Source organism: Oenanthe melanoleuca, chromosome 22, assembly GCF_029582105.1.
Source record: "Oenanthe melanoleuca isolate GR-GAL-2019-014 chromosome 22, OMel1.0, whole genome shotgun sequence".
Taxonomy (NCBI): domain Eukaryota; kingdom Metazoa; phylum Chordata; class Aves; order Passeriformes; family Muscicapidae; genus Oenanthe; species Oenanthe melanoleuca.
Window position 1 is genome coordinate 679,106 of NC_079355.1, and position 12,035 is coordinate 691,140.

General features: G+C 44.2%; 1 protein-coding gene and 1 long non-coding RNA gene across 2 annotated transcripts in view; one reads left to right on the forward strand and one right to left on the reverse strand.

The window, feature by feature from the left end:
- Positions 1 to 2,191, reverse strand: part of LOC130261889 (uncharacterized) — a 29,509-nt gene extending 27,318 nt beyond the window's left edge. Inside the window, exons 1-4 of the mRNA XM_056508547.1 lie at positions 2,166 to 2,191; positions 1,510 to 1,563; positions 934 to 1,074; positions 604 to 714 (exon numbers count right to left, since the gene is read on the reverse strand). Coding sequence (XP_056364522.1) covers positions 604 to 714; positions 934 to 1,074; positions 1,510 to 1,563; positions 2,166 to 2,177 — 318 coding nt within the window. The 5' untranslated portion in view covers positions 2,178 to 2,191. The remainder of the gene's footprint in view (positions 1 to 603; positions 715 to 933; positions 1,075 to 1,509; positions 1,564 to 2,165) is intronic.
- A 2,749-nt stretch (positions 2,192 to 4,940) lies between these two features.
- Positions 4,941 to 11,182, forward strand: LOC130261891 (uncharacterized). The gene is made up of 3 exons (XR_008842037.1): positions 4,941 to 5,074; positions 8,410 to 8,529; positions 9,080 to 11,182. It is a non-coding gene; the product is annotated as an uncharacterized LOC130261891 (long non-coding RNA).
- Positions 11,183 to 12,035: the final 853 nt, after the last annotated feature.

Consider the following 12,035-nt stretch of genomic DNA (forward strand, 5'->3'; position numbering starts at 1 on the left):
GTTTAATGTGTGGGTGTTTTACAGACTCAGTTCTCAGATTTCAAGAGAAGGCAGTGTTAAGCAAAGATTAATACATTGGCGCTGAGATAATTTTTATAATTTCTATGCTAATGTGGATGGCTGAACTAAAGGAACATGGTGCATAATTTTCTTTCAAATGTTTGAAAGCTTACTTAAATTTTTTTTCTGCAATACTGCAATAGTCATTCTTTCTCAATTAGATATTCTGAAGAAAAATTATTGTTTTAGACTCCGAGTATGAGAAATTATGAAACATACTTTGAAAAAAATCTAAATTGTAGATACTAAGACAGTAAAAAAAGATTCAATTTTATAATAATTTAAATTATTGAAAAAATAATCTCTCTAATCTGGGACTTGGACTCAACATGATGAACCTGCACTAAAGACCTCAAAAAAAGGATATTGTCATTTTTGAATATTTACAAATGGTGTAACTGAAAAATATTACTAAAAATATCACCACTAAAATGTCTTTTTATTTGCCCATTGGTTTAAAAATTTTGGAAAATAGCAGTATCTCAGCCAAAAATGATTATCAACTACACTAAAACATTCGGTATCCATGATTTTGAATCTTACCCTATTCTGTGAAGCCAGTTTGACCATATTTTCAAAGCTGGGCATCTCATTTCTGTTCATGGTAGAAATGTAGCAAGTTCTCTCTGGCATCACTTTGGTTGCAATGATACCCTGTAATAAAAAGTTATTGACCACTTGCAATTCAGTTTTTCTACCCATGGGATTGGAGAAATCCCTTTGGTAAAAGAGGAATGAATGCCAAGAGTTGTTACCCCAAATCATGGGCTCCAGACAGTCAGAATAAGGAAACAGTCCCCATCCCTGGACCAGCTGTACCAGAAGCCAGTCTCCTCATATGCTTTGTGAACAAGCCCCCTCCTTGCCACTCACCGCTTTGTAGTGCCAGATGGTTTTCCATGACAAGTGGTCACTCCTTTGTTCAATAACCACCACAAGTGTTTGACTACTGAGAGTCATATTTTGGAAAACACCTCCAACAGAGACCTGGCAGTTGTTATCCGTCTGCTGAGACTGAAAAGCCGAGGGAAAGAAGATGTTTAGTCTGTGAAGGGAGGCAGTGATATCCCCAGAATTTTAGAAAAATTGCTGCTGCATTGGAAGTGCTGCTCTCTGCTAAAGTGCCATCATGATCTGTGATTGGCCACTAGTGATGGGAACCTTGGTCTTTATGCCAAGGATGACTTGCTGGTTTTAAATTTTTGCTGAGACTCACTTAAAACATGAGACATTTTTAGATTTCCAGACTAGTCACAGATCTCCCAAAATTTTTATAAAAATCTTTGCTAGACTAGAACAAGTTCTACCCCATAGAGAGTGCCAGAGTTTCATGTGTCAGAGAAGATTTCAATTTGTTTCCTCCAAAGGAGTGCTGAAAGAAAAAGGAGATTTCATGAAGTGGAGAACATAGAGCAGCCAGTCATGTGGAAATTGGTCACTTGTACTCACATAATCAGCAAGGGCTGGAGTCAGGACGAGTCCAAGAAGGACTGCAGTCAAAATCTGAAATGAAAATCAAATACAAAAGTGTAACTGCAGCTCTGGCTGGCAAATATGGTCATGAGAATCCTCCTTCCCTTTTCCTCATCTCATGTTTAAGGATCCTCCTTGGATCCTTTTTTGCTTTCATCCTGGGATTGCATCCGTGCCCCAAAAGGGAGGCAGCCTTGCTTTACCCCAGGGTGCTGCAAAGCAGACACATTTCACACTTGCTCTTTCAAGAGCTGAATCTCAGGTTGTTTCTCAGACCTGTGCAGACACACACAGGTGTTTTACAAGAGTGAGGAGAAAGCTTTTCCATTTCTTCTGCTCTGGTATTACAGGGCTTGATCCACTGCTGCAGTGCTCCAGTTGTGCAAAAGCATTGACAATAATGGACAAGAATTAGGCTCTCTATTTTCTGACTAATGTACAGCCAAGCTGTGAAAAAATCCTTACCTCCTCAGCTCCTCTGGGGAACAGGGGTGAGCTGCTCACTCTGGAGCAGCAAAATGTCCCCAGAGAAAGCCTTAGTGCTCCAGAGAGGCAGAAGCCCTTCTGAGGGATAAAGGAATGGGTTTGAATCAAAGTTTCAGTGTATAAGGAAGAAAAGCAGGCATACTCACAGGGAGATTCATCCTGACTGCAGAGCTGATGCTGCTGCAAGTAGAAAGAACAGTGTGAAGCCTCCACCTTTTATATGTTTTCAGAATTAGGTGTGGAAAGGCTGAATGTTGCAATAAAATTATTTTGTGATTTGTATCCCTGCTGCATTTCACTGAAAATTATTTCCTGCTGTAACTACTTGATAAATATGGGATTGTATTTCTGCAAATTTTGACGTAATAATTATCAGATAAGGCTCCATTTCTAGTAAAAAATTAAATATGCTTTTTGGTAACTCTCTGACATGTACTAATTACTTCTGAAACTTCACATCAAACTTACGATCAGAGATAGCCTTGACTTTAAGCAAACAAAAAAACCCGCTTTCAATCAGTCTGAATAAAGAAAAGCCTTTGCACCTTCCAAAATGCACTTTACGTTCTTTGTAACCATAGCACCACCAAAATATATGCTCCAAGTACAACATGGCCACTGTTGTTTTACAGGAATCACAGAGTCACAGAGGACCCACAAGGATCATCAAGTCCATCTCCTGGGCCTGCACAAGAACAATCCCCAGGAGTCCCACCCTGTACCTGAGAGCATTGTCCAAACACTTCTTGAGCTTCATCAGGCTTGGTCCTGTGACCACTCTTCTGGGGAGTCTGTTCCGGCCCCCAACCACCCTCTGGGTGAGGAACCTTTTTCTAATATCCAACCTAAATCTCCCCTGACACAACTTCAGGTTATTTCCTTGGGTCCTGTCACTGGTCACCAAGACAAGAGATCGGGGTCTGCCCCTCTTCTTTCTCTCACAAAAAAGTTTTAACTGCAGTGAGGTCTCTCCTCAGTCTCCTCCAGCTGAGTACACCAAGTGCCCTCAGCTGGTACTCACACGGATTCCCCTCAAGGCCCTTCACCATCGTCATTGCCTTCCTTTGGAGATTCTCTAATAGCTTAATATCTTTCTTAAATTGCAGTGATCAAAACTGCACAAAATATTCAAGGTGAGGCTGCCCCAGTGCAGAGCAGAGCAGGACAGTCCTCTCCCTTGACCAGCTGGTGACTCTGTGCCTGATCCAGGATCCTGATGTCCCTTCTGGCTTCCAGGGCAGTGCTGATTCACATTCAACTTTCCATCAGCCAGGGCACCCAGATCCCCTGCTGCGACACTGCTTTCCAGCATCTCAGTCTTCATTCTGCATTTATATTCAGGGTTACCCCATCCTGGGTGCAGAATCCAGCACTTTCTCTTGTTCAGCTTCAAACAGTTGGTGATGGCCACTCCTCTAATGTCTGTGGGCTGGACATTTTGCAACTGATACATTTGAAAAACAAAATTTTATTGTCCCTCACAGTTCAGGCCAGCTTTAACTCCAGTTCAAGCTGAAATGTTGCATATATATGGGTAAGTCTGTGGAGTCCCTTTGTTATTTTAGGTAGCAACTGTTTATTGCCTGTGGTGGAGTAAATACTTATTGGCACAGTACTTAGGAGGCAGGTTTTGAATACTTGTTTTTATGTCATAGAATACTGGAAGCTCCTGAGTTGGAAGGACCCACAAGGATCATCCAGTCCAACACCTGACCCTGCACAGACACCCCAACAATCCCACCCTATGCCTGGGAGTATTGTCCAAATGCTCCTGGAGCTCTGTTCACCTTGGGGCTGTGCCCATTCCCTGGGGAGCCTGTTCAGTGCCTGACCACCCTTAGGGACCACCCTGATATTCAACCTCAACTTCACCTGTCACAGCTCCAGCCATTCCCTGGGCCCGGTCACTGGTCACAGAGGGCAGAGATCGGAGCTGCTTCTCCACTGCCCCTCGGAGGATGTTGAGGAGCTCAATCTCCCCTCAGCCTCCCCCAGCTGAGCACACCAAATACCCTCAGCTGTTCCTCCCATGGTTTCTCCCTGAGACCGTCTTCATAGCCCAATGCCGAGTTTTCAGTTTCATTCTGTGAGCAACCCGGGCCCATGGCCTGGAAACCACTTTTCAGCTGCAGCAGCTTGTTTTAAAAGGCAGTAAGGCAATGTCTGGGGGTTTATACATAAAAGTAAGGTCTAAACGTTGTTGCATGTGCGCTATGAAACAGAATTCTAGAATCAGTTTCACTTTTTGAATCTGCAAGCCCGAAGCGTCATTTTTGATACGTCCCGCTACACCAAACCAGCATTTTACATTCCCGGTTGCTTTGCGAGCAGCAGCGCCGGTGTGGATTTGTGAGGGGCGGACCGCGCTCTGCCTCCCTCACCGCTGCTCGACGAGAAACGCCGAGAAAACCCCCGCGCTGCCCGCGAGGAATTCTCCTTTTGCTGAAGGAATAAACGATCGTACTTTTGCTGCTGTGCGGGACGGCTTGAGAGGGCCGGAGGGAGCGGGGCTGAGGCGGCGCCGGGCCGTGAGGGGAGCGGGAAAGGGCGGGAAAGGCTCGGTGAGGCGGCGGCGCCTCACGGACCCGGCAGAGCGGCCCTGGAACCTTCATGTCGTTGCAGCTGGATTAAATTACAGTTCTTGAGGTAATTGTTACTCCCAACACCCGTATAAGGCCTGCTAGCCGTGTCTCCAAATACCTATTTTGTGTGTAAAACAAACAAACAAACAAACAAACCACCCAAAAAACTCAGAAATCAAGTTCTTTCAAAATCTCCAATTTGTCTTAAAATACTTAAGGGAGTTCAAACAGATTTATTAAATTGTGCGATGGCATTTTAATTATACTCAAGTCACTCTTAAAACATTTTTTGTTCATAGTTTTTCAGGTGTTCTTATTCTGTCTGCTGTAGGATGAGCAGAAAAGCAGACAGGACTGGATAAAATCCTGCCACTTTGCTACACTGATGTAGAATGCTTATGGGTTGCGCTCACAATTTAAATTTAAATGAAGCTGAGGCCTCACCCTTGTTGCGACAGATCTTTTCTGACAAGGTAAGCAACTCCAATCTTCTGCACTGTTAAGGATGTTTCTGGACCTTAAAATGTACTTCAATGGATATTTTTAGAGTTGCAATGTTGATGTCTTCTGAGGTTCACTGGAATCTTTGGTGTCATGTCCCTGCTTAGAAATCTCTTTTTAAGTTTTGTTGTCTTCTTGATCAGTCAAAACCTGAATCAGTTTAAATTTCACTATTGAACGTTGTGAAATGTAATGACGTCCCAATCAGAGCAAGAAACTTACAAAGTGTCGTATTGCAATCACATTCCTCGGGTCTGGAAAGAGCAACTGATTTGCTTCATTCGTTCAGTGCTAGTTCCAGGTTTTGTGCGAAAGTTTGAAATGTTACTATAGGACACATGGTGAATTAAGGCTTTTCATGAAATAACAACAACAAAAAAAACCCCTGGAGATGTATTAAGCATTACAATGCGTAATATTTTTATAAAAGCAGGAATCTATGTCTGTGATGTTAATGCAGTTTTGCGAGCAGCTGGACCTTGCTGCCGGTGTTTTGCTCTCCTGTTGGGGCTCTGGCTTTAATCAGGACGGTTTTGTGGCAGGCACTGTCCCTTGCCGGGAGCAGCCGTGCCCTGCTGTTCCCTGCCTGGAGCCCAGGGAGGCTCAGCTCGGAGCGGGCAGCGGCTGCCCCTGTTTGCCGGCGAGGCTGCCGGGCTCTTGGTGCTGCGAGATCCGCGCCACAGACTCTGCTCAGGTCACACCCGGCTGCTGGCGGCGCGGGGCATCATCCTCTGGGACAGGGCTCACGGCCCCTGGGGGACACTGCCAGTGCCTCCCAACAGGACCAGGGAAGAGCCTGTGGCATCTCAAGGAAAACGCAGTGCCCAGTTGGAAAAGGAGAGGAGAGTCTCTCCTGAAACCCCAGGCAAGTCAGGCAGGAGCTGTTGTTTAAATGTTGCAACCCTACGGTTGCTTTTCTTTAGAGGTGCTAAAACATTCTTGGGTGCAGTTTTGCTTTGGTTTTCATGCCAGTTGACCCTTAGAGTCCCCAAAAGAGGGACTCTCCTGAAGAGAACAGGCTGCTGCATCCTTTCCTTAGGGTAGCCCTGGGGTGTTCCTGAGTGGGTAAAGTGTCTCTTGGAGTAACTAATTTCAAAGAGCAAGGGAAGGGCCCCTGAGTGAGGAGGGAAGGTGAGGATGTGTTTTCCAGACAGAGTGAATTGCTGAAGTTTTCAAAGAAGAAAATAGGCTCAGGCTTTTTGCTTTCCTTTTAGCCTAACTATAATTTGAGTCTTTCAAGTTTCCAACTTGCAGTTGGTTAGAGTATGTTTCTTTTCTTCCTATGTTAAACCTTTCTGAAACATTCTTAAATAGCACCTGTGTTCAACTCCTGACTGCATTTAATACACTTCTTAATTCTGTATTTGCACCTTGATTTCTGGGTTTCTTGGAATAATAGTGCATCTCTCTATTTGCAATTGGCCCTATGGCATGGCAATGCTTATTTCTAAAATAAATCATTGCAATTCTTACTATGTTGCTAAGACATTAAAATAAAAATAACTTAGTTATGCTGATCTCTATACATCTATACATTCTGATTTTAAATGGTTAATGTAGAAGATATAGCAAAGTAATAGGCAGTTAATTTATCTTAACTTTCAAGTGTGAAATATCTTGCTCTAAGAACTTTGAGCCTGATAAGAACTTTGATGCTGAAAGAAAAACTGATTAGATTAAGACTGAGAAAATAAGAGAACATTGTAGTGGAAATTTTTCTAACTTAGTGTTGGAAATGTACCAGGAAAAGTCACTTAAAAACTGAGCTACATCATTCTAAATGTGTACAGGGAGCACTTGTTTATTTTGGAGGACAAAGGCTGTCAGTAGCAGACTCACCAGGAGCTGGGTAAGCGAGGTAGGAGGGAATTCCTCTGCACAGGGCTTGGATGCGTTTTCCATACGGGCTCAAGCTTTGGAGTCTGTTCCTGGAGATAATGAAGCGATTCTCTCTGGGTGGCAATTGGTAAGGCCCAAGTCCCTGAGCATCAAAGAAAGCCAGAAAACTGCATTTAGGAAAAACACCACTGTAGTTCAGAACCTGTACACACTTCTTTGGTGTGGAGGAAGGGGTTAGTCCTGGGTAATGCAACTTTTGGAGGAACTTTTAGAGCGATTCAGCTCTGCTGAGAAGGTTCTTTTCAGTTCTTGGAGCCTTTTCTCCTGTGTGTGTAGGAACAAGTGTTTTTCACTGACAATCAATCAGCTTTTGCCCCCCTTTCAACCACCATCCTACCTACCTCTCCTGGAGGTGGTGTAGGCAGATGTTTGCCAAGCCAAAACCTCTTGCTGGTTGTTGCAATGATGCAGGTGTTCTTTGAAAACACCTTGGTTGCAATGTAGCCCTATTAAAATTAAACAAAAACCCCTTTTTGTTGCAAACAATATACAGGGAAAGAGAAGTGTGTTGCCAGAGAGAGGCACTGGTTAAAAGAAATGCTTCCTACAGTGCAAATAGTCACAGGGAAAGAAAAATATTGGTCCTTTCAATTATATTGTGTAGGTAAATGTGTCATGGAGACTGACAAGAAGCTTTGGTAAAAGGTAAATTGCCTCCTCCAGTAATGCCACGTGTATGATGTGTTCTGCTGCTTAGGACACGTGAAGTAATTTGCTGCTGAAGAGCTAACACAGCACACAGTGCACCAGAAACAGTCCCAGGGCTGTTTTCATGCATCTTCTCTGAAATCTGGTGAACTTTTACAGAATCAAAGAATCAGCAAGGCTGGAAAACACCTTTGAGGTCATCAAGTCCAACCTATGACCTAACACGTCCTTGTCAACCAGACTATGGCACTGAGTGCCATATCCAATCTTTTCTTAAACCCCTGCAGGGACAGTGACTCCACCACCTCCCCTGGGCAGCCCATTCCAAGCCTCATCGCGCTTTCTGTGAGGAAATTCCTCCTAATGCTCTGCCTACACTTCCCCTGGTGCTGAGTCTTCTTCTTGTATTGCAAGTCGCTTGGGAGCAGAGATCAACCCCCACCTGGCTGCACCCTCCTTTCAGGGAGTTGTAGGGAGTGGTGAAGTCTGCCCTGAGTCTCCTCTTCTCCAGGTTAAACACCTCCAGCTCCCTCCACAGAGGGCTTGTGTTCCTGATCCTCCATTAGCCTTGTTGCCCTTCTTGGACACACTCCAGCATCTCAACATCCTTCCCTTCTATGGGAAAGTGATAGATATACTTACAGGAAACTCCATATGAATGGTAGGCCAGGCCAGCTCTGCTGCTAATTGATGTGTACTCTTACTTTTTATACATAATATCCCAAAGTTAAATCTGAAAATGGGTTTACCTTATTGGCAGGTGCCCTGTGTTCACAGAAGCATGACGAGTTTCCTGGGGAAGTGCTCTGATAAGAAGAGGCTTTGATACCTGCCTGATTGAATTCACTGCATACAGGGAAGGGAGAGAAAACTGCTCATGGTAAACTCAAGGTGTTTCACGGGCACTTTTAACTGGAAACCAAGGATCATCAGAAGCACAGCACAGATTCCCAGTACACTTGTAGTGGTTGATGCTCTGTGCCAGTGTGGTAAAGGACTCAGCCTGAAGTCTTGCCTCTGACCAAAAGCACCATTCAAATAAGGGGGTGGTAATCTTGCTAATGTGAAAAGTGTTGAGTCCCCAGAGATGATGAGGTTGGTTCTAAATCATAGGAATTGCTGAGTTCTTTTGATGACCTTCCTTTCCAAGCTTGTTCAAGATCTGTTTTCAGCTTGTCAGACACGGCCCTGAATCTTCTCAGAGCCTCTTCAGGAGAGTAGCACCTGATTGTGGGCTAAGGGCTGATTTGAGAAAGGGACCAGAAACTTGTGGTAGAAAAGCATGTCAGGGAGGAGCAGTGACATGGGGCATTTTATGTCCCCTGTTATTTAGGAAGTAGATTTTAATCTTTCTCTGAATTTGATATACAGAGCCATGGCCCAGGAGCCTGTGGTAATCTGGATTTGCTTTTGTGCTGTGCCTGTTTCAGGTTCCAGCAGCACTCTCAGAGGAGCTCAGTTCCCAACTCCCCAAGTGCTTTGTATTTGACAGCAGTTTTACCAGTGCCCGTGTGCTGATTGTGTCCTCAGCTGCAGTTTCAGGTGGGTTTGCACACTAAAGCTCCTCTGCATTGCCAGACTGGCAGGATGGGCACTCGGTGTCACTCTGATCTGATGTCTCTGAACATTCTTCTCCTCTGCCATCCATTGCTGAGGATCGTTGTTGCAGCTGTTCCTGGAAAAGCCAGGGGATCTTACTTTCTTTGGGAAGGGGAGGCCAGTTTTCCCTTGTGCTGCGCAGGGCCACACTCTGTCCTTCTGCTCCTGCCTGGGGCCTTGCTGGGGCTCTGTGGGTGCCAAGGAGGTGCAGCAGTGTGCCAGTGCTGTGAGCAGATCACTCGGCTGTTCATCTGTTTTACATCCACTTGTACTTTGCTCGAGGTGTCAAATGCGGGGAATAAAAGTGATAAATTACCAAGAGGAAGATTTATAGGTCTTGTAATGAGACTGATTTGTGGATGCCAAGTGGATACAGGTTATGTCCTTCGCTCCAAGATACCAAATACACATCAGTGTCTTATTTTGTATGTTATAAAATCCTCTTTTAGCCTCTGTGTTCTGGGGTGACTTTGTGATGTTGAATTGTATCCCCATTTGTCTGTTCAGCCCAGAAATAAGTTTTGTACCTTTAAGGTTGGATTTGAGAGTGATGGGGAGGAAGGAGAAGCAGTGGAATGTCTGAGGTGGTTGTTTTCAGAACATAGAGATAGTTCCATCCCTTCATCTCCGGGACTGTATTGCTGTGGTGGGCAGTGGGAGAGAGCTCTGCTTTGCTTTTAGTTAGTTTTTGACTAACTGAAGCAGAGAAGTTCCCCAGACAGTTTTGTCCTTTTTCTCCCCTGGAATTATTTGAACCTGCTCTGTACTGGGGACCCAGGGGCAGCACCAGCAGCTTGTATCTGTGGCCCAGTGGGGCCTGGCATGGTCAGCGGCATTTTCCAGCACTGGAGGGACTGATAACAGACTGAGCCGAGCTACCAACCACAGGAGAGAGACTTTCTGAATTTGTCATCTCTCCAGAGCAGCAAGAGGTATTGTTGTTCGGTATTGTTCATTTTTTTGGGCTGGGCCGTGCTTTGCCTGTTGAATAAACAGGTTTTTTCCACTCGTCTATGAGGACATTTCTTCTGGAACTGATTGGGGGAGGGGCCTCTTGGGTTTTTTTCCTGAGGGTGGGGGCCCCTTTGGAGTTTTTCTCCCAAATTTTCCCTGAACCAGGACACTAAGGAAATTCCATAAATTGAGCCCTCTTCAAGAAAGGCAAGAGAAACTGAGCTGTACAATCCTCCTCCCTCCGGTGTCATTAGCAATGAGTTGGAAAGCAGTTTTGTCCCTGGCCTCCACCAATCTGAGCCAACTTGGCCATTACAGAAAGGCATCACCCTTGGAGCCCTGACCTTTCCATCAGCTCCCCATCAACTTCTGAGTGCTTGAGCAGTTTGTGTGGCAAACGCACACCTCAGGACTTGCCATTAAGCACAGCTTACAGAAGTAGTGACAGCAGTAGAATATCCAGGAAGAAGTGCAGGGAATGGGGCTTTGTCTGCTTAAGACCCTGTTTTCTTTCCAGTACAGGTTTGTCTCTGCGTCCTCTTTAAAGCTCTGCTCAAGGCATTCTGTTTCCATAGGAAATTCTTGTCCCACTGTGCAGCAACCTCCCAAGGGAAAGAAAATTCCAGATTTCAGCCTTTCCTCAAATTACTGTTTCATTCTGTGCACACACATCTTCCTGTGTTTTTTCTGCTCCTTACTGTCTAGCAAGAGTAAAACGGATGAAATTATTTCTGGTTTCATCCTTGGAAGCTGGAGCTTGTGGGTTTTCTTTTAACTATGGAATGTGATTCATTCTGTTCTTGAGCCACAGTTTTCTAGGCTAAAAAAGTTGTCAGGCTCCCTTTACCTAGAGTGTGGCATGCCCACCTGAGTGCAAATGGGAGCATGGAGAATTATCTTGGTTTTTAGAGGTGTTGCTTCACTCTTTACCTTTTCTCCCACTACCTGCTGACTCCCCAATAAAGTAAATATTTATGAAAAGCCCCAAGTCACCGTGAGAGTTTATTGTGATCATATAATCCCATCATAACTTGATTGAATCCTCCTTTGCATGTTTAAATTTCTGTTTGTTAATCAGACTTGAACTGAAATGCTGCAATTTTACTTTTCACTTGATGCTCAGGGTTCTCCTGTTTACCTGGTTTTCAATGAATGACAGTGTCAAATAATGGGTCCAATTCTTCTGACAATTTTATAAGTTAAGAGTAATTCTGTGTCTTTAAAATGTTTCATCAGGATAACATGGAATGTATTTAAAAGTATTTGACCTTATGAAAAAACAGAGAAATTTAGTTTTGTGTGAAAATAAGCATTGCTGTGCTGTAGCTGTAACACCATGTTAATTGTTCTACACATTTCTCACATTCCATTTTGTTTTGGCTTCCCTGATACAGCCAACCTGCCTGTAAGTGTAACAGTTGAGAAAAAAGTGATTTTATTTGAGGAAAGGTTGGAGAGACTCCAAGAGGTTTGAGAGATCTGAAGTATGGAAAGCACAAGCCTGACTTCAAGAATGTGAATTTGAGAATTCAGATACCTTTGTCTGACAGCTGCCTCAGTGAATTCTGCATCCTTGCAACTTGCGACAGAATGAAGCCTTTGGGACCAGTGAGAAGGCATCAGAAACTGAGGGATGTTGCATGGCTGGTGCTGGTACTAAAGGCAGATTTGTATTCACCTGGATAACCTGTGGCCTTTTGCCATACTTGTTAGAGAAGAAGAAATAATCTTGACTCTAAAATCTTGAGAAAAAGAGACCATGGCTTGCTAAAAAAAAAAAAAGTCTATTCTAATTTTCCTCTAAAATTCTCAACTGTCACTTGTTTGGGATTC